Source organism: Elaeis guineensis, chromosome 10, assembly GCF_000442705.2.
Source record: "Elaeis guineensis isolate ETL-2024a chromosome 10, EG11, whole genome shotgun sequence".
NCBI classification, from domain to species: domain Eukaryota; kingdom Viridiplantae; phylum Streptophyta; class Magnoliopsida; order Arecales; family Arecaceae; genus Elaeis; species Elaeis guineensis.
The window spans coordinates 7,899,864-7,922,577 of NC_026002.2; the positions used below are offsets into that span (position 1 = coordinate 7,899,864).

The following is a 22,714-nucleotide window of genomic DNA, read 5'->3' on the forward strand; positions in this document are numbered from 1 at the left end:
TAAACAAAAGGACATATTCCATACTAATTTATATAAATCAAATATTTTTAAATATTTATATGTATAAATAATCTGATTCGAAAATAAATAATATATAACTGAACAGTCTTTAATTATGACCATACTTATATCTTATGATAGACTAGAATATAAATAATGAGATTAATCATAATTAAAGTACCAATGCATAATCTCTTTTGGCAAAATCCAGAGAACCAATGCATAATCTCTGTTAGCAAGCAATATTACAAGCAAACATATGTATGTATATGTGTGTATATATACATACATACATAGATATATATATATATATGTATATATATATATGTGTATGTATATGTGTGTGTATTTTCATTCAACATATATATGTATATATGTATGTATATGTATATGCGTGCGTGTGTGTATTTTTTCATTCAACATATGTATATTTCACGTATAAATTTGAAGGCCAGAAAAAGAGTTGACCCGACGGCAACGACCGGAAGGCCAGAGGAAGACTTGACTCAGAGGTCCCCTCTTCTCTCTCCCGTGACTGCTCTTCACAGCCATTTTCTTCGGAACTCCTCCAAGAAAGAGACACAAGTTCCTCCCTTTTTCCGCGAAAATTCTCTCCTGAAGCCTCTCCCAGCTCTGCTCTTCTCTTCTCCCTGCCTTCCAAAATCTCATCTCTCTCTCGGAGATACTTCTTTTAGTTCCAAAGCAATCTCTAATGAGCTCTACTGGGCGTCTCTACACTTGGGCTTGGGGCTCTGTGGATGGGTTTATAACGGAGTGGGTGGACAGAGTGGAATCGGTAATGCTTTCGCCCTCGATTTGGGACTACCATTTTCCGGAAATTGTATGTGGAATTGATATAAAGTTTGGATTTTATCCTCCCCCTTTACATGGATGTTCTTTATATGTTTTATGGAGCTGGGATTGTCACAGTGTCCTGCTTTAGTTTGCGGTATTTTAGTCTAATTGTTACTGGTGTATCGTTTCTTCTTTTGCTTCTGCCATCTTTTGTATCGGTAGTTTATTGTATTTTATAGTAGGAATTTGCATTTTCCTTATCAGAGGTTTGATTTTTGATCAAGGATCTGTGCAGATTGTTGCTTGTATCTCTCGCTTCGTTGATTGTATGTCATTTCAATTGCTCAATGAACTGAACGTAGAGAGACTATCTCTCTCTCTCTCTCTCAAAAAAAAAAAAAAACTCTCGTTTTACAACAGCCATGAGAGTTGCAAGAGACTGGGCAGGAAAACGACTTTCTCGATTGAGTTAAAGCTTGCCCTCTCTATGGAACGTGGTTTTTTTGTTTCCTTTGATGGGTATTGTTGGAAGAATGATCTTTTGAGTTCTCTTTCATCTCACAAATGTTCTTCCCCTTCCCCACCCTCCAACATTTGCACAAGCTGGTAGTCTTTTATGGAATTTTGCTTTTATTTATGTGAGTCTGGATATTTGATTATCCTGTTTTTCTGGCATAATCTTTTTTGGTTTTATTTTGATTCATTGTATATAAATATTTGTTTAATTTGGGAAATTTTTTGCATAATCCATCATTATTGTTTTTTGATTGTATGGATGTAAGGAACAATTCGAGTGCGTGTCTAGCCTCACATCGTGTGTGTGTTGGGGAGGTCTTAAGTACTGGAGCAGGGCCAAGGACCCCCAAAATTATAACCTTCTAGCTAGCCCTCTTTGAGTGTGGTCCTATGTTGTTACAATGGAGGTGATGTGAGCCTATGATGGTTGAATTGATTGAGTTGGTTTTTCTTTTGTAGCATGTCTTTTCTTCCTTTGATGCTCTTGTGATCGTTGGTTATTTAGATAGGCTTCATTTGTCCTGATTCTAATATATTTGAAGAGATGACTTCAACCTTTCGGAAGAGTAAATGCAGGAATGTGAGGCATCTATTGATATGGTGTTCAATGTGCCTTAACCTGCCAACAGAACATTTACGAGTTATGTTTGCTTCAAAGCATGTTTTAGCCAGAAGTTGGCAAGATGTTTTTTAACTGTTATTTTGATTTTGAAAGTCATAATGGGCCAATGCTGCAAAGATTTTATTAAATTTGGAATCTCAGAAAAAATATCATCAATATAATTAACTATATCTATTTTCAAAAGTAAAAAAAAAAAAAAAAAATTGCAGCATGTAGATGGTTTATGATACACTGTTGATGAAAGTTGGTAACCAAAATTTCATAAGATAAAAATGATAATATGTTCATGAACCTTCATGAATGTTCACATAAAAGTTTTGAGCCTTCAACTTATTACTCTAGGGACCCAAAACTATGGAATATTTCATAAAAACACAGGGCAATCTATAATTCTTGTTTTATGTATCTTTGGTCTGGTTTTACATGCTTTGGAGAGATACAAATTGTTTCGTATGAAAGCTTGTGTTCTGATTGAAACTGAATCAGTTCTGTTTGAAGCTGGTTGAAAGGGCTTTTAAAAAGGTATCGCCCTTTCTGATATCATTTAAAGACTCATTAAGAATGGGGGGAGTATCAGTTTGCATAGTTTTTTTCAACCATATTTTTGAAATCACACCACACATACTATTATTATATACTAATTTCATTTCTGTGCCTTTTCTTATAACTACAATTTCCTTTTGTCTTCTTTGACTTATTCCAGACTCTCAAGGATTGACATTGGTTTGAGAGTCTTCTTGGACTTTGCTGCAACACATCCTAATCCATAAAGCTGACCCACCTGATACGGATAAGGGGCCTTTGTATGGAACTTATGAGGCTTATTGATGTAGGTTAAGCTTAAGATTTCCTTGTTGTTTTTTGAGAACAGAATCCATGTCATAGAATTGAATACAATGGAAATTTTTTCTCCTTTAATATTTGACTTTAGTGCAGATAAATTTGAAACCTATATCTACATGAACGGCATCACTGGAGAAGTTTATTTCTCAGATAAGCACACCCTGATGTTTCTCTTATGAAAAATTTCTGTGATTGTTATTCTTTTCAAGGTGAAATACTGAACTGATTAGCAATGTACACCCATTAAAGGTTTATTCTTTTCCCAATGAACTTTTGGATTTTCAAATTTTAGGACAGACTATCACGGATAGATGATAACAAATTATCATAGATTTGTCTGATCTTTGTAATAGCTTATCAATTTTTGATAGTTTGCACTATTCCCAAGCATTTATTTTTACCAAAATTCAATAGATGCAAGAAGCTTTCACTGAGTAAATTTTTAAATTCTTGATCTTGATTGATTAGTGGCAGAGAAAGAAGCTTTGTCTACCAAGGTTTGAGATTAAAAGACTAATCAGAGTGATGAAATTTTGCTGTACTTACAGGCACTTGATTTCTAGCCCATGGTTTATTTTGGTGTTATTATTGTGCAAATACCATCACTTGAAGGTTGGAATGCTGATACACTTAAGATCATAAAATCTTCTGAGCTACATTACCTGTGGATAGAAATTGACTTTTTATGTCTTGTTTAGTGACGATTTGCGTCTCAGAAATACCATACGCATAAAATATTAAACAGAGATTTCACCTAGAGGATCTCAGGATGACACTACTTGAACTAATACCGATTGGAACGATTTTGGCACTGCTGACAGATCAGGTCTTAGAAACAGCTGCAGCTGCAAGGGATGTTCTTATAGAGAAGGAGAGCTTCAAGGCTCTGTCAAAGTATCTCTATGACATTGACCCAGTCTTGAAACAGTTGCAGCTTCGGGAACTGAATGACACACAAGCTGCAAGGAAAGCTTTGGAATTTCTCAAGGATGATGTTAAGAAGGCCAAGGACATAGTGGATAAGTATAAAAACCGTGCACGCTTTTACTTGTTGGTTAGGTGTAGAAACATAGTGGCAGAAATACAGGATGTCACTAGGGATATTGGTAGGTCTCTTGCTGCTTTATCTCTTGCAAGCACTGAAGTACTCTCTGATATATCAGAAAGGGTGAATAGGCTTCATGGTGAGATGCAAAAAGCTGAGTTTGAAGCTTCTCAAGCGCAGCTCAGAATTGTAGAGAAGTTGGATCAAGGTCTTTGTGAGAGGAAGAGTGACCAGAGCTTTGCAAATAACATGCTAGAAGAAATAGCTAGAGCTGTAGGTGTGCCTGTTGAGCCATCCGAAATACATGAAGAACTTGCCAGTTTAAAAAAGGAAAAGGAAGTTGCTGCTGCCCGTAAAGAAAGAGCAGAAGAGATCTTTCTGGAACAGGTCATTGAACTACTGTCTCGTGCTGACGCTGCTATTGACCAAGAAGAAATTGAGCAGCACTATCGGCGCAGGGTGCAAAGTATAGAGAACTATGCAACACAGGATGTGCACATTCCACCACTGAAACCATTCGTGTGCCCTATAACGGGAAAGGTGATGGTTGACCCCGTCAGTCTTTGCACTGGAACTGCATGTGAAAGAACAGCCATCAAAGACTGGCTTGAAAGTGGACAGACCACAGATCCTGACACAGGCCATGTTCTTGAGGATGTTACCCTAAGAAGCAATATTGGTTTGAGGCAGTCAATTGAAGAGTGGAGAGAACTCAACTATTGCCTTAAGATTAGGTCAGCAAAGGGCAAATTGCAGTCTGGTAACTATTCATTGTTTGCAGATGCTTTTGACCTGCTACAGGAGGTTATCCATGAAAATCCTATTAGTAAGGATTGGATTGCTATAGAGGGGCTAATTGATACCATTGTGCTGATGGTAAGAAGCTCTCACAACAAAGATTTGAAAAGGCAGGCATTAGTAACATTAACTGCAATAATTGGAGGTCATTCTAGAAACAAGGTAAAAAGCTCTACCATCAGCATTTCACATCTCGGAACTTTTAGTTATGAAAAACAAGACTTCAGGTATTCTTTAGGCATTTCACATCTCATGGTTAATTATTACATTAATTCATAGAAGTTGTTTAAGTATCTGATGCCTATGATCTTTTAGTTATTGCTTTTAAGCATAAGCTTTTCAAATATATCATGTTATGGAACTGGGTCTGAAATGAAGGTATTCCACCTTCACTAAGATCATCAGGATTTTACATCAGGGAAAAAGAATGGAATATAAATAACTGGATAAAATAATGGTGGTGATTTGTTATTGAATATTGTGGGTAACACAAGTTACATATAAACCTGTAATGGTGCAGATGGATGCCATCTTGTGCACCGGGCTAACCTTACACCCATAGACTATATTGAAATGATCTCCATGTACTACACTGCAAACTGACTACCTTACAAATATCTCTTTTTAAAGTTGTACTTCATAAATATTACCAATTAGGCATTCTATTTAGAAAAAGCCTATGATAATAACTAGAATCTTCTAAGTTTAGAAGATGGATCTCAACATGTCTCCAGCCTCTGATGCCATGAAACTTGAATAGCTAATTAACTTCTGCTAAAGAACCTATAATAATTCACTATGAAGGTAACAAATCTTGATTCACAATTAAAATAAGTGATGATCCTCTTTTCCAGATCGGAGTTAAATTACATATGCAAGTTAGAAGAATGTATATAAGTCATATGCAATGTATGTCTCTCTGACAATCTTTACAAATGTTATTCTATTCTTGAAAATTGTACCACTAATTTTAATGTTATACCTACTTCTTGCCTTTAAGCATTTTTTTAAAGAAGATACTTCATAATATTTATCTTCCCAGAAGTTAGCAAACATAGGAACAATTCTTTAACTCATTATGTCCTCTTGCAAAATTCTTCAATACTTTGTGCTTTCTTATAGTGCAGTTAGCAAGCACAGGAACAATTCTCGAACTCATTATTTCCTCTAGCAAAAAATTTTCAATAATTTTTTTATAGCATCCTCCTTTGCCTCTTCTGATTTATCTTAAGAAATTTCAATGGCTCTACTTACTTTTTTTCATGTTCTGTTATTTCTAGTCTTTTATTGTTCACAATAAGATCTCGTCAGGCTCCTGCTTCCACCAAGATAGAGTTCCAATCAGTTCATTATGATAATCTTCCATTGTTGTCCAACCCATATGCCTGATGGCATTCCTTAACACTCAACTTTTTATCCTGCTAGGGAGCTATTTTTCATATGTTCTTGGTTTTTCATGCTTATTATTTATCCGCTTGCATATGGCTTTCTGAAGCTTTAGTGGTCAATGTTGATCTAAGAAGAGTTCATCACGACTATAGTGGTAAAGATTCAAGATATAAATGTGTGCACGTACTCATGAGACTTGTGTGGACATATCTGCAGCTCGACACTATGCTTCTTGGCCTATATTTTAGTCTAGGCAGCTTTTTTCCCAATCTATTTATTGGTTAGGGAAATTTAACCTTCTCCATGAGAACCTTTCCATAGTTTTCATATGCTTTCAGGTAGCTTTCTCTTTCTACAGATAGCAACAATATTATGGATTCTCATTTATTTTGTAAATTTACAAATTTAATCTAACAGAATAGAGTGGTTGAAGCTGGGGGAGTTGATCACATAGTTGTCTGCCTTGGACGTGGCTCTGAGATATCAAAAGCTGCAATTAAGTTGCTCTTTGAATTATTGCAAGATGGTTCAAAGTGGAAGGAGTCTACATGTCGGAAGCTTAAGCAACAAGACACTGCTATTTTTTTTCTTGTAATGCTTCTGGACAGTACTGATATAGAATCAGCAGAAAAAGCTGAAATTATCTTATCAAAGCTTTGTGATGACGATGACAATGCCATTTCACGTGCAGCTGGCTGCAATTGGTATAAACCACTAATTGATCGTCTCTGTCATGGTTAGTCATTCTAAGCCAAGTCTTTCCATTATTTATTTTCATATGTTTCTTTTGTAAACCTTTAGGTTCTAAAAGCCATTGATGGTGGTATGGTACTGCTGTGTTGGCATGCATGCAGGCCCTTCCAAAACAAAAAAGGAAAAAAGAATAAAAAATTAACTAAAAATACTAAAACAATTATGCTTTGCCTAGACCAGGGTACATCAATTTTTAAACCATCAATGTTCCATGAATAACTAGTGAAAAATCTTTCACTAAATCATAAAATTCACATATCTTCAAACAATTCTTCTCAACTTAGAACCTGAGAATATTCGGAGAATCATTTGGTCAATGAAAATACCATGAATGGTGCAAGAATTTTCCAAGAATATGGTGGATATTGTCATCATACCATGCTTTTTAGGGTTATGACGTCTTCAATTATTGTAGTTGCATTAATAAGACGTGCCATCTACTGTTATGTATCTAAACATATTTCTCTTGTACTGTTTTAGTAATATTTGGGAATGGCGTTTCTGTCTTGCCTTAGTCTGACAGTCTTTCTGGTGCGGACACCAAAGCCATCAAAAATCGGCAACATAATTTAAGTTCGATTTGGATCGAAGAAGCCTCATTAAATTGATTCTACCTCAGTTATTTATTTTCAGTCAATAAATTTTAATGCATTTGGCTTTGGGTCCATAGGGCCAACTTGGATTTGTCCACGTCACCTTTGGAGCCACCACTCTCCACATGCCAAGAGAAGAATATGCATGCCAGCATATGCCGTGCTCATGCCAAGTTGTGTCAAGCATCAAGCACCCACATGAAATTCCATTTCTTCCTTAGAATTCCTTAAGAGTTCTTGGCTACTTACTTATTTTGTTGAAGGCTGATTTCTTTCCTATGGTAGATTATAATGCTTTACTTTTTTGTGGAGGGTTGATTTCTTCCTTGTAAAAATAAGAGATTCCTAAAACAAATAGGACCCTTAGAGTCCTATATAAATCCTTGTATCTTTCATGAAAAAAAACAATGAATGATTTTACAAACTCCACAAATACTTGTGTCAATCGCTCCGAGAGGGAGAGGGTGTGAGACCCAAAATCGCCCCACAAGGGGAGGGTGTGAGGCCCACTTTCTATCCTATTCCTTCTACTTAAGATTCAGTGTTCCTGCGACTCTGATCGACTCCACCATCTACCCACGCAAGCCTATTCCGTCAAGAGAAGATCTGTCTCCTCCAGAATTTTCATCTGTCGTGCTGAGAGAAGGAGTGATTTCTTATTCTACAGATCATATGCTGTCAAGGACCTTCGTTCCTTAACAGTTGATCTTTGATTTTTTTTTTAATCCGATGTTGGTAAAGACCTAGTTCTTTATCGATGGATCTGTTTGGTTAAAAGATTAAGAGCCATAATCAGAGTAGTTTCTTAACTACCACGATCCGGATTCTTATCATCTTCTTGGATTTTTCTCACGGGTTTAATGTTTTATTTTCTCTCGTTCCATTCTTATTTCTTTTTTTTGCATCTACTCGTGAGCATGTTTAATTTCTGCTATCTGTTTATGAAATTTTCTATTACTAATTGTTTACTGATCTCTCGAATGGCATTCGTCTGTATCATTTAGATTGATCTCGCTTTAGTCTCGTATCAATCAATCACGCCTCCTGAGCAGAGTATAGGCAACTATACTGTCTGTCCTGGGAATAATGAGCCCCTGGCCGGACGTGATTTGTTGTTGATGAACAGAAGAGAGCTTGATTATTAGGATTGATTTTCTTTTTAGGATTGTCCCGCATCAATTTGGTATCAGAGCAGGTTGATTAGGGCTTTAGTTTAAATTCAGCAATTTAAATTTTCGCAAGTTAAATTTTCGCACTCTAAATTTCGTACTTTACTTTCAAGCATTTTAATTTTTATTGCACCTTATTTCTGCATCTTAGAGTTGCATGACCACTAGATCAGGTACCTGGTACCAACATCCTACTTCCCCACCCAACACCAATATGGATCCCAATATAGCAGCCATCATTAATGCTCTGACTGAAAAGTTTGATGACATGAAAAATTTTATGAAAGCCATGGATGAGAGAATAGTGGTATTAGAAGAAGCTAGGCAGAAACAATCTGAACCTGAGTCTCTCCGACTACCTATAGGACAAAGAGGTAGGAATCTAGAACTTGATCGACCTATAGGGGCACGTTCGCACCATAACCAGTTCGATCAAGATGAGCATATTCTTAGGAATGTGAAAGTCGAAGCCCCAAGTTTTGATGGTTGTCTAGATCCGAGAGAGTACCTAGATTGGGAATCAAGTATGGACCACTATTTTGGATGGTACGAAATGTCTGAAGCAAGAAGAGTTAGGTTTGCTAGGATGAAATTGGTGAGGCAAGCCCGACTTTATTGGGAAAGTGTTGAGCGTCTTCTCTGATCGTCTTCTCAATCAGAGAAGACAAGATCCGATAGAAACTTGGGATGAGATGAAAGAAAAACTCAGAGAGAAGTACCTCCCCACCTCTTACCAACAAAGACTTTTAGATCAATGGCAGAGGCTTACTCAAGGGAATAGATCAGTCACCGAGTATATCACAAGATTTGATGAATACCTCATGAGATGTGGAGTAGCTGAAGATAGAGTTGTTACCTTATCTAGATTTAGAGCTGGATTACGAGAGGATATTCAGCGTGAGCTCTTTCTGCGAGAGGTAACCACGTTGGAACAAGCTTATCAACTTGCCTTAGATTTTGAAAGATTTTCTAGATATTCGACTCCCCGTCGTCCTGAACCCAACCGAGTAACCCCTTCTGGATCGAGACCTAATATTAATCAAACTCCTAGTAACAGACCTCCACTTACAAATCCTATTGGGAGAAAAGAAGATAAAGGAAAAGGAGCTATAGGAGAGTTATCAAAAGGAAGTAGTTCTCGATCTCATTGCTTCAAGTGCCATGGTTACGGTCACTTTGCTGCACAATGCCCCAACCGATCATTATTCGTAGAAGAATTAGAAGGAGAAACTCTAGAAAATATTGAGGAGGAAGTTTATGAAGCTGATCCAGATTTAGCCGAGCAATTTGAGAGTACTGAGGACATCCTAGGTTATGCCACACCTGAGTCAGACCTTAGGCTTGGAGTCGTTAGGTATGTCCTAGCCCAAACTAAGGAAAGTGAAGACTGGCGTAGGACCTCTATTTTCCATACCTTCATAAAATTTGGCGATAAAATTTGTAAGGTGATCATTGATAGCGGTAGCTGTATCAACGCCATCTCCACCGACACGGTTAAGCGATTAGGATTAACTCCTGTAGATCATCCTAGTCCATACCGTGTGTCTTGGATTGATTCCTCCTCTATTCCCATCAAATTTAGATGTCGTGTGCCCATCCAGCTTCATTCCTATCAGGATCATGTGTGGTGCGATGTCTTACCCATGGAAGTCGGAAGTATCATATTAGGTCGGCCTTGGCTATTCGACAATGATGTTACGATTTATGGCCGTACCAACTCCTGCAGCTTTACTCATCAGGGTAAGAAGATCACGATTAATCCTTCCCCACCTAAGGCTACTAATAGAAAGATAGGCGATGGACCAAAAGAAAATCTTAAGAAGAAAAGCCTCAATCTGATAGGTGCTAAAGAATTAGAGACGGTCATGAGTGAAGGATCACCAGTTTGGATGCTTGTTGCTAGAGAAGTTCGTGAGGATTCTAAGGTGGATTATCCTAAGGAAGTAGCTAGCCTTCTTGCTGAGTTTCATGATGTCTTTCCTGAGGATCTTCCAGATTACTTACCGCCTATGAGAAACATTCAACATGCCATTGATTTAGTTCCTGGATCTACCCTACCCAACTTGCCCCACTATAGGTTGAACCCTAATGAGCATGCTGAGCTACAAAGACAAGTTGGAGAGCTGATAAAAAAAGGATTTGTGAGGGAGAGTTTGAGTCCTTGCGCGGTTCCTGCACTACTGACTCCAAAGAAGGATGGTACATGGAGGATGTGCATAGATAGCCGTGCCATTAATAAGATCACCATTAAGTACCGCTTTCCCATCCCTAGGTTAGATGACATGTTAGATATGATGGCCGGATCCACTATCTTTTCTAAGATCGATCTTAAGAGTGGTTACCATCAAGTAAGGATTAGACCGGGAGATGAGTGGAAAACTGCTTTCAAGACAAAAAATGGTTTATATGAGTGGATGGTGATGCCATTTGGATTATCTAATGCCCCTAGTACCTTCATGAGGTTGATGACCCAAGTACTACGACCATTTATAGGAGTATTTGTAGTCGTATATTTTGATGACATTTTGATCTATAGTCGAACTAGGGAAGACCATTTAGATCACCTCCAAAGAGTGTGTCAAGTTCTTAAAACAGAAAGCTTGTATGCTAATCCTAAGAAGTGCACTTTTATGACAGACCATATCATCTTTTTAGGTTTTGTTGTTACCCCCAATGGTGTATCTGCTGATCCTGAAAAGATTAGAGCAATAGTTGAGTGGCCGGTGCCCAAGAGTGTGCATGACGTGCGGAGTTTTCATGGATTAGCAACTTTTTATCGTAGGTTCATAAAAGGGTTTAGCACCATAGTCGCTCCCATCACTGACTGCATTAGAAAGGAAAATTTTGAATGGACTAGGGCTGCCAATAGAGCCTTTCTAGACATTAAGGACAAGATGACTCATGCCCCAATCTTACGTCTCCCTGATTTTTCTAAGATTTTTGAAGTAGCGTGCGATGCGTCAGGAGTTGGGATTGGTGGTGTCCTTAGTCAAGAAGGTCATCCGGTAGCATACTTTAGCGAGAAACTTAACGATTCTAAACTCAAGTATTCTACCTATGATAAGGAGTTTTATGCGGTAATTCAAGCTTTAAGATATTGGAGGCATTACCTGCTACCGCAAGAATTTGTTTTGTACTCTGACCATGAGGCCCTTAGATTCCTGAATTCTCAAAAGAAATTGAATCATAGACACGGTAGGTGGGTCGAGTTTTTGCAAGCCTATACTTTTGTTTTGAAACACCGTGCAGGTGTAGAGAATCGTGCTGCTGATGCCCTGAGTCGTCGTCATACTTTGCTGTCCACCGTTAGTATAGAAGTTGTTGGTTTTGATAAGATTAAAGAAAATTATGAGGAGTGTCCAGATTTTGGTGACATACTTACCGCTTTACGTAAGGGGCCATCTAGAGAACGTAGTGAATATACCCTTCAGGATGGTTACCTATTTAGAGAAACTAGGCTGTGTATCCCCCGTACATCTTTGAGAGATTTTTTAGTTTGGGAATTACATGCTGGAGGATTAGCTGGACACTTTGGTAGGAATAAAACTATAGAGTTGGTAGAAGCCCAGTTCTTTTGGCCAAGCTTGAAAAGAGATGTCGCCCGAATTGTTGCCCAATGTAGAACATGTGCCGTGGCCAAGCAGAGAAAACAAAATACCGGCTTATATACATCCTTACCTATACCAGACTGTCCTTGGCAAGATGTTAGTATGGATTTTGTTTTGGGATTACCTAGGACAGCCAGGAAGCATGATTCCATTCTAGTGGTTGTAGATAGATTTTCAAAAATGGCCCATTTCTTGCCCTGTTGCCAAACGTCTGATGCGTCGAAAGTTGCAAGGATATACTTTGATGAGATTGTTAGACTACATGGATTGCCTAAAACCATTGTTTCTGATAGGGATGTTAGATTTATGAGCTACTTTTGGAAAACCCTATGGCATCTTTTAGGCACAAAACTAAAGTTTTCTTCTGCCTATCATCCGCAAACAGACGGTCAGACCGAAGTGGTTAATAGGAGTCTTGGAAATCTTTTGCGTTGCTTGATTGGGGAACATATGGGTAACTGGGATCTTTTGCTGCCCCGAGCCGAATTTGCATATAATAGCTCTGTTAATAGGTCCATTGGCATGAGTCCTTTTGAAGTAGTTCATGGATATCAACCTAGAAAACCAATAGACCTCATCCCACTACCCATGCATGCTAGGATTTCCGAATCTGCAGAGTCATTTGCACAGCATGTCAAGAGTCTGCATAAAGAGATCAGTAAAAAAATTAGTATGAGTAATAAAGTTTATAAACAGAATGCAGATTCTCATCGACGTGTTCAAGAGTTTGCAGAGGGAGACTATGTGATGGTTCGATTGAGGCCTGAACGGTTTCCTCCCGGAACCGTGAAGAAGTTACATGCCCGAGGAGCAGGTCCATTTAAGATCATAAAGAAAATCGGATCAAATGCGTATGTTGTGGACCTACCTTCTGATTTTGGAATTAGCTCTACTTTTAACATTACAGATCTTGTCGCCTATAAAAAACCAACTCGGATACCTAGTGAGCCATTTGAGCCTGAACCAACCTTTGAGAGCGAACCTATCCCTGAGTGTCCACCAGCCAAAATGTCAGCAAAACACGATCAGATTGAGAGAATTTTGGATGAGCAGATCCTTTCCACCCGGAGTCGAGGCTATCAGCGGTATCTGGTCAGATGGCGAGGTCGACCGGAGTCTGAAGATACCTGGATCACTCGAGAAGAGCTGCAACGCATTGATCCCGATCTACTTGAGCGTCACCAGAGCGAAATCGACCCACACTCGACAGGGTCGAGTTTTTCCCACCTCGCGAGAATTGGTGCGGACACCAAAGCCATCAAAAATCGGCAACATAATTTAAGTTCGATTTGGATCGAAGAAGCCTCATTAAATTGATTCTACCTCAGTTATTTATTTTCAGTCAATAAATTTTAATGCATTTGGCTTTGGGTCCATAGGGCCAACTTGGATTTGTCCACGTCACCTTTGGAGCCACCACTCTCCACATGCCAAGAGAAGAATATGCATGCCAGCATATGCCGTGCTCATGCCAAGTTGTGTCAAGCATCAAGCACCCACATGAAATTCCATTTCTTCCTTAGAATTCCTTAAGAGTTCTTGGCTACTTACTTATTTTGTTGAAGGCTGATTTCTTTCCTATGGTAGATTATAATGCTTTACTTTTTTGTGGAGGGTTGATTTCTTCCTTGTAAAAATAAGAGATTCCTAAAACAAATAGGACCCTTAGAGTCCTATATAAATCCTTGTATCTTTCATGAAAAAAAACAATGAATGATTTTACAAACTCCACAAATACTTGTGTCAATCGCTCCGAGAGGGAGAGGGTGTGAGACCCAAAATCGCCCCACAAGGGAGGGTGTGAGGCCCACTTTCTATCCTATTCCTTCTACTTAAGATTCAGTGTTCCTGCGACTCTGATCGACTCCACCATCTACCCACGCAAGCCTATTCCGTCAAGAGAAGATCTGTCTCCTCCAGAATTTTCATCTGTCGTGCTGAGAGAAGGAGTGATTTCTTATTCTACAGATCATATGCTGTCAAGGACCTTCGTTCCTTAACAGTTGATCTTTGATTTTTTTTTTTTAATCCGATGTTGGTAAAGACCTAGTTCTTTATCGATGGATCTGTTTGGTTAAAAGATTAAGAGCCCTAATCAGAGTAGTTTCTTAACTACCACGATCCGGATTCTTATCATCTTCTTGGATTTTTCTCACGGGTTTAATGTTTTATTTTCTCTCGTTCCATTCTTATTTCTTTTTTTTGCATCTACTCGTGAGCATGTTTAATTTCTGCTATCTGTTTATGAAATTTTCTATTACTAATTGTTTACTGATCTCTCGAATGGCATTCGTCTGTATCATTTAGATTGATCTCGCTTTAGTCTCGTATCAATCAATCACGCCTCCTGAGCAGAGTATAGGCAACTATACTGTCTGTCCTGGGAATAATGAGCCCCTGGCCGGACGTGATTTGTTGTTGATGAACAGAAGAGAGCTTGATTATTAGGATTGATTTTCTTTTTAGGATTGTCCCGCATCACTTTCCCTAACTCCTCTTATCTAGCACTGCAAGTGGATCAGATTAACCTGTTTCCAACCTGAAAATAACCCAGTCAAGTTCAAACAAAGATCATGTGGACCAGGCTTGGTTGGAATTTTTGATACATTTAATAAACAGATCAGGACATGGTTATGAGACAATCTAAACCAGAACAAATCTGAAACTAGTGTACTATAAGATAAAATTTATGTAGTTAACTGTCAAATCAAGTTGTTAACTGTAACTTAGATGCAGTTGTTAATTAGTCTTATGCACAATGAGATACTGACAGCGCATAAATATTGATATATTTTGCTGTATTCATATTGCTAACTAACTTCTTGATCCCATAAGGTTAAGCTGATGGGAGGACCAACAATGTATATTAGTCCCCAGCCAGCCCCCTCCTGCCCATTCCATGGCCCAAACCATGCATGTCAAGTGACCACAATGATTTAAATGAGTCAAGATAATAACTGGGCTAATTAAATAAATAATTAGCATAAAAAGAATTCAAACTCATGATCTCCAGCAAATGTGGGCTCTGATACCTGGTTAACTAACCAATTGATCCCTAAAGCTTAAGTTTTTAGGGAACGGCCAATAATGTATATCAGGCTTAATACATGCATTATTTTCTGAGGATGCGATTAGGTAAATCCCATCTATGGTTTATGTGAGTGTTGTGTTTTTAACATGGTTTAGTGCTAAAAACCTGACAATCAATAAAATAATTATCAAACCTGATCCGATTTGACCCAAATAAACATGAATCAGGTTTGGTTCAAGTTTTTAACTGGATTTAAATATGAATCATGCCTGCATCATGCCGGGACGTGATCCAATCTTATAGGCTTTCAACTGTATTTCCTTACTCTTAATGCAGCTAGCTTGATCTATTTTCCATTTTCCATCTTAGCTTGTCCCAAAAAATGGTGTCTTTCTAGGCCTAACCTATTGTATTGATCATCTAAATTGCTTGCTTAAAGATTGGCATCCTTTTCTTGATAATGGTCTGGACCTCAGATTCAATAATGAAATTCTTGTATATATGTCACCTAACTACAATTCTATGAGAACATCTGTACCTGCGGTTTTAAAACAATTTTCCATTAAATCACACATCATATCCTTTAATAGTTCATTTCCATCATTCATTTTATGTTTTGACCTAGATTCCATCACCTTTCTTGGGCATCTTATGATTTTCCTATTTTATACCAGCACATATACATCCATAACATCTTGCTGTTACTACTTATTCAAACTTCCTTTTAGAACCACTTGTCAATCCTTCCATGTTAATCTTGCTTTCTTTTGAAAGGACTAAGCAATCTATTGGTAATACATTTTTTCAGTATCTGGAAGTAATTAAATGCTTACCTCTCTTTGTAAAATTCAGGATCGCTATGAAATCAACTATTGATATGATGGATTCCTATCTCCAACATCATTAGTATGATGCATTGTTTGATATCATCTATCACTCTGTTGAGGTCATGACCTATCAAATCCTTTTCCTCTCTTTTTTAGCTCAGGAATTGCATACATTAAACTGTGCATCCCATGCAAAATTGCATCTCATTGTTTTCGTCCGATCCTACTTATGTTGCATGCTTGCTATTGGTTTACAATTTTTGGTTGTGTTAGTCGCTTTGTCCTCGAGAAGCTTAACTTCATTGCTGTGAAATTTTTCCGGACGGTAAGTTTGTAGCCTTTATCAATCTTTAGGGATGTTTCCTGCTTTCAATTGGTTTATTCCTGTAGTTCCATCATTTTTTTCCATCTCGATGTCTCAACATCTCAAGTTGCAAGACATATTCTTTTCAACTATGGTACATGTTTCTCTAACCAGCCATCCATTTAATGCAATAAGTAACCTTCATATTTGTGTAAGTGCAAGTCAGTATGATTGCTGGTTTTTGGTTGTGGCAAATGCATAATCAAATTATTCGATGCAAAGTTGGTAAGCATTCTTATTGCATATCAATAATTGTATGCCCTTTTGTGAATTGCCATTTAGGTCCAGAACCATCAAGAATGTCTATGGCAAGATCTCTTGTGGACATGGAATTGATTGATCAGAATATAAAAGTTCTTGGTGAAGAAGGAGCAATACCTCCCTTAGTGGATATGGCATCAGGAAATCTAGAATCGAAAGTTTGGGCTTTCTCTGCTCTGGCTAAGTTGTTGAGTTGTCGGGACAACAAAAGGCTAGTTGCTGCTGCAGGAGGGGTTCCTCTTGTCATAGAACACATCTTCTCTTCCCCTGCTCCCACAATTATAGCTGCAAAGTGCTCTGAAATTCTTGAGAGACTCTCTTCAGATGATGGCATAGAATTTCTTCTAGATGCTAATGGGACACGTCTTGAGTTAGGCCCTATCATAACCAACTTGATGGCCATCCTTCAGAAATCAAATTCCTCTCCTACCATTAGGAAACCAGTTTTACGCTCACTCCTGAGCATCTGCAAGTCTGAAGAAATGCTTGCAGAGAAGACAGTTGCTGCGACCAATGGTGTATTTTTGGTGCTGCCCTTGCTTGATGACCCTGATCAGGAGATCCGAGGGCTTGCACTTAAGCTCATCTATCACTTCTCTCAGCATGAACCGGACGGTATAGCAGATTTCCTCCTGGACAGCAGACTGGAGGCCTTTGTTGGCTTTCTCGAGGGTGACACCTGCAGTGATGTGCAGGTGGCAGCAGCAGGGTTAATAGCCTATCTTCCAAAGTCGGAAGTTGCTCTTACTAATAGTTTGAGTGAGCTAAATGTGATCCCTATTCTTTTGAACATGCTGAGGATAGGAACAGCTGAAGCAAAGGAAACCGTGCTTGGGGCCCTCTTCCGGTTTACAGATCCTTCTAACATCAAGATGCAACAACTGGTGGTAAATTTGGGAGCTTATCCATTGCTTGTGAGCATCCTGATGTCTGGAACCACAACAGCCAAGGCAAGAGCAGCAGCCCTGATTGGTAACCTTTCTTCAAACAGCAGTAGACTTGCTGCAGCACCGGTCTCTGGCTGCTGGTGTTTCTGGGCATCACCTCCTGCTGTATGTGAAGTGCATGGAGGTATATGTAATGTGACATCTACGTTTTGCCTACTAAAGGCAAACGCTTTGCCATGGCTGGTAAATTTGTTGCGGGAGCGTCAAGATGATACAACTTATGAGACCCTTCAAGCGTTGGGGACCCTGGTTCAAGATGGATTGTCTCATAGAGGAGCCAAGATTTTGCACCAAGCCGGTGCCATTGATTTGGTACTGGATGTATTGAGCTGGGGTTCAGTTGCTTTGAAAGAGGCTGCTCTTATCATCTTGGAGAAGGTATTTCAGGCCAGGGAGGTCTCTGATTATTACTGCACAGTTGCAAGGATCCCACTTATCAGTCTGTCCACACGAAGCAGTGAGAATGGAGATCTAGGCAGGCTGGCTGCTAGAGTCCTGGCGGAGATCGAGCGCCATTCAAAATCTTGCTCTATGCCGCTTATCTAGGAGGATACATAAGCCTTTACTTGGTAAAATGGTAATCATTTTTGTATACTAGATTGATTATTAAAATTAAAACTATACCCATTTCTCTTGTGTAAATATCATGTTGTCGATTTCATACTTGTAAGTTAGTCTTAGTTCAAGCCATATTTTTTTGGACCTGTCCTGCAGTTGCATGAAATTATTTTGTTGGATAACACATTATAATGATCAAATGCTAGTGCTTGTTGGGATGTCCTAATATAATCAACCGCACTTCTCTCCATCTATCTCTGGTACTATATATTTCTGCCTATTGTTTCTATATTAGTTGTCCATGCTCCATTAGCAGGGGATTCGTTTCAGGTTTGATCACTGTACTGAATATGTCATTGCTTCTCATTTGCGCGTGCATGGTGAATGTTCTGGTTGAATATTATTGGGGTGAATCAATAGGTATAGCAAATGTTATAGAATGTTATGTGTTGTGGGCAGGCTGTGGGGGAACCTTCTTTAATAGTCCCACATCGGACAACTCTGGTGTGTGCATGTGCTTAAGAGGGATACGAGCACACCTTTCCTCACGAGGCGCCTTTTGCCCATAGGGCGAAGGACAAAACCGTGAGGCCGTCTGCGTGATGCTGGGTCGGGGAGGTACAATCTCCGGTGGGGCTCGATCAGAGGCTCCAGGAACAACCCCCGGTGGGGACCACGGGGCACAGCTCTCCGTCCGGACCTAGTCAAAGCGGGCAATACTTCGTGAGGCGGAGCGTGGTTGACTCCGACAACCTGCTTGACACGTGCGCACAACAGTGGCGCGCCAGGAAGGAGGCATCCGTCCCCTGTCCGCACATGCACCCTCCACAGTGGGGGGCATGTTGTGGGCAGGCTGTGGGGGGACCTTCCTTGATAGTCTCACATCGGGCAATTTTGGTGTCTGCATGTGCCACACCTTCTCTCACGAGGCGCCTTTTACCATAGGGTAAAGGACAAAATCGTGAGGCCGTTTGCGTGATGCTGGGTCGGAAAGGTACAATCTCCGGTGGAGCTTGATCAGGGGCCTCAGGGACAATCCTCGGTGGAGACCACGGGGCACAGCTCTCCGTCTGGATCTAGCCAAAGTGGCAATACTTTGTGGGGCCGAGCATGGTTGACTCCGACGATCTGCTTGACACGTGTGCACAATATTATAGAATCTAAATTTGTATAATGCTTTTTTGATAAATTGCTGGGTAGGTTTTAGTGCAACGATAAAGTTGCTTCATTGTGATGGGATCATAAGTTTAAAACATAGAAAGAATCTCCGGTAAGGCTTGTGTTTTTTTGACCCTCCATATACATCGCAGTATCAAGAGCTAGCCCCATGTACTGGGATGGTTGTTTTTTGTTGTTATGATAAATTACACAAGCTGAAGATTGGGCTGCTCATCAATATGCGAGCTTCTTATTGATCTTAACATTGATTAGAAATTAAGAAAATAAAACCAATTAAGAATAGGTTACAGTGAATATGGAGAGATCCCATTGGTTAGTGAACTATGAAGTTCATTTGCTGAAGCATGTTTGAAACATTTGCAGTATATACTTGCTATTTTTGTTGTCATTCATCGTGGGAAACTGTGGGTCGAGCTTAAGCTATATTACTACTACATCAACTATGAGGTTAGCAGCCTAGCTAGCCTCCTTGAAAAACATTAAGAAATTTAGTGGTTTGTTGCTGTGCAAGATTGTTACGGCAGTTTGCCCATTTTATCAGGCAATTGCTACCTTTCCATGTAGAAAATTTTTTTGTTGTTGTTTCTTGCTTTTTTTTTTTTTTTTTTGATAAAATGAAGCACTCATACAAGCTTTTTTATGAATACAATCAAAAAAATCAGAAAACAAAATATCACAGAACGACCGAACGACGATGGAGCATTCTCATGCTTGTCCATATCATCTCTCCAAAGTGCTCGACAACAAAGAAGAGACCCAATCAGCTGGATTATTCGCCTCACGAAAAATATGCACGTTGACCAATGAAATGCAATCCCGCAACATCCTTCAGTGTAATACAGAAGTGGGTGACTAGCAATAGCTTGAATCTATCTTACTATTATGGTTGAATCATCCTCAACGATGAGATAGGTCGCATCCAAGATTACCTTGCATAAGTGATATCTATCTATGTCGTCGGTAACTCAGTATTCGGTACTATGGAACGAAGGAGATCCCTACCACCCATGGCCACCAACCTTGAATCCAGCCCAAGATGACAAACCTTGCTCCTCGTAGTGCCATCAAAATTGATCTTGAAATACCTCAAGGGTGGAGGCTCTCATAAGATGAATACCCTACTAGTTGCTGAATGAGTAAATGGGGAGTCCTAAGAATCCAAGGTCTTTAAGGCCGAGTCAAAATACCTAGGCCTTGGCCCAAATAACCATCGGCCTGCATACTAAAGGTGGTCCTCTTCCCCTTAACTGAGATAAAAACTAGGGGACAAAATACCCTGTTTCTCATGATCATGAAGAGACCCCAGCCCCTACCGCCTCTCACGCTCCCTTCCTCTCTCGCGTCGACAAAGCCAACACCTCCTGTTCCCTTCTTTACGTCTTCTCCCTCTCGCTCTCTGTTCTCTCTCGTTGTGAAGGGAGAAAGCGAGATGGTACAGAGCCCTATCGCTTCAAACGCTTCAACAGATCTTAATTATTCTCTGGGGATCGAGGTTCATAAAATAGCCTAGGATTTTTCACGCTCCGATATGTCACTTTTACACCATTCGATGTTACTTTTGCAACCAACCCAGTATCTCAGTACATGCACAATTCTTCTGAGATCCACACGATTACAATTTACAACCAAGTGCATTCTTTACCATCCAAGAGATATTATATCCTACATGGCATGCACTACGTGACTGTGCATACTACCTGTTGCGGCCAATCCCTCCCGTCTGATCGTCGGAAACGAGCGCCTGCAAAAGAAGTCCGCACTGACCGGAGGTGACTCGACGGAACCCTCCGACGGTCTAGTCAGAGAAAGACTAGACAACAGTAGAAAAGAATCAAGGAGCTCAACGAGAGAGAGAGAGGGATCTCGAAGAACCTCCTCCAGTACTGTTGCCTTTCCCGTTTTATAGTAGGGCGCGGCATGGCGTCGTCATTAATGCGCAGACAATTGGGGGAGTTGTCAAATCACCGGGAGCTGTCAAATCGCCGTGGGCTGTTAAATCACCCGGGTTGTCAGAATCAACCCATATCCTTGGCAGGACAATGCTCCAGGGCGGTCACGCAGCACGTCCTTGACAGGACAGCAGCCCATAGCCGTCGTACGGTATTTGGGAGGGCTGGCCGACCATACGTCGGTATTCGACTGTCGGGACGTCGGGTGATGACCCGGAGGCACCGTCAGCTAGTCTGATGTCTTGCTTAATATAGATTCGGCCGCTAGGTCGGTCGGAAACAACATGGGTCGATTCGACCGACACACCTTCGATCGGATATTGTCGGCAGTCGTCCGTCGGGGTCGGTCTGAGTCGTCCGTCGGGATCGTCGGTCGGTATATCCCAACACTATCAATTATAGTTGCTTTTTTTTTATAATAGTATACTGAGATAAGTGCTTGATAAATGAAATCTATAGGTAAGAGCAGCTGTGATTGGTGTCAGGCACGGCCATATGAGATATGCCGATATAATTTTTTATCTAAAAAGGACAATCATCTATGGCGTTCCAGTCAATTAGATCCAATATCCTATCATGCATCTTGTGATGCCAATTGTGCCAATTGTGCTGAACACTGATGATTAACACTCAATGAAGAATCATAGTTGTATCCTTCGTATGAAAGAAAGATTCATATTCTTCCATGTAAATCCATCGGTTGGATCATCCACTACTCACTTTGAGAAAGAAGAGAAATGAAATCACATATTTAACATTGAGTAAGGAAGGTGAATCCTTCTTTACTTGAAGGATACAACCATCATCCCTCAATAAAAGATATTGTACTTTTGGTTTTCTAGTCTGTGATAGTGCTAAGGTGACGTACTCACCCATTGGACTTGGCATAGATCAGTCCATATGATGGAGAGAGGAGTCCCTCCCTAAAATTACTTTTCGAATTGAATATTCTCCAGTAGAAATTGAGGCCCAATGGTCACATCCAGAGAAAATAGCTGTGCCGAAAGGTAGCTGTGTCGGATCGCCTCCTCTAATTTTTTTTTTTATCAAAAAAATAAAATAAGAGGCACTATATTTTTTACGTTCCAACCCTCTTTAATGGAGTGAAAAGATACAACCTACAGCTGCCAGATCTTCTGTTGAAGCTATAGCCATAATAGCTATTGAGCTTTCTTGACCCCACATATGGCTATATTATATGTATGTGTATGTGTGTGTGTATCAGTGGTCATTAAAATCAACTACAATTACATCTGATGGAAAGTTGTTGATAATGAGGTGAACATACGGTTTATATCACTACAGTGAAAATAGTAAAAGACGACGTTATAAAAAATATTTTACGATGCTAATTAGCGTCGGAAATAAGCTTTACGACCTTCAAAAATATCGCGAAAGCGTCGCCTATGTAAGAATGGAGACGAAAAGCGTTGACGTTTTTTAAAAGTATCGCAATATTTTCTAATG

General features: G+C 39.6%; 1 protein-coding gene across 5 annotated transcripts; it reads left to right on the forward strand.

The window, feature by feature from the left end:
• The first annotated feature begins 492 nt into the window (after positions 1-492).
• Positions 493-18,265, forward strand: LOC105053417 (U-box domain-containing protein 44). 5 transcript variants are annotated; one of them, XM_073244336.1, is made up of 6 exons: positions 493-796; positions 2,637-2,985; positions 3,325-3,388; positions 3,598-4,781; positions 6,426-6,744; positions 16,636-18,265. In XM_073244336.1, the coding sequence occupies exons 3-6, from the start codon at positions 3,343-3,345 to the stop codon at positions 18,105-18,107; spliced, it is 3,021 nt and encodes a 1,006-aa protein (XP_073100437.1). In that variant the 5' UTR covers positions 493-796; positions 2,637-2,985; positions 3,325-3,342; the 3' UTR covers positions 18,108-18,265. The 5 variants fall into 5 exon arrangements, with proteins under 5 accessions (XP_073100437.1, XP_073100439.1, XP_073100438.1 ...); XM_073244338.1 differs by lacking the exon at positions 2,637-2,985 and having other exon boundaries at positions 3,245-3,388; XM_073244337.1 differs by lacking the exon at positions 2,637-2,985.
• The last annotated feature ends 4,449 nt before the right edge of the window (positions 18,266-22,714 follow it).

Excerpts from the sequence above, each read along its gene's own strand:
- LOC105053417 (XM_029267103.2), top strand. The coding sequence starts at position 3,546 with ATGACACTACTTGAACTAATACCGATTGGAACGATTTTGGCACTGCTG. Across the intron at positions 4,782-6,425 it reads GAGGTCATTCTAGAAACAAG|AATAGAGTGGTTGAAGCTGG; the intron begins GTAAAAAGCTCT and ends TTAATCTAACAG. Across the intron at positions 6,745-16,635 it reads AATTGATCGTCTCTGTCATG|GTCCAGAACCATCAAGAATG; the intron begins GTTAGTCATTCT and ends ATTGCCATTTAG.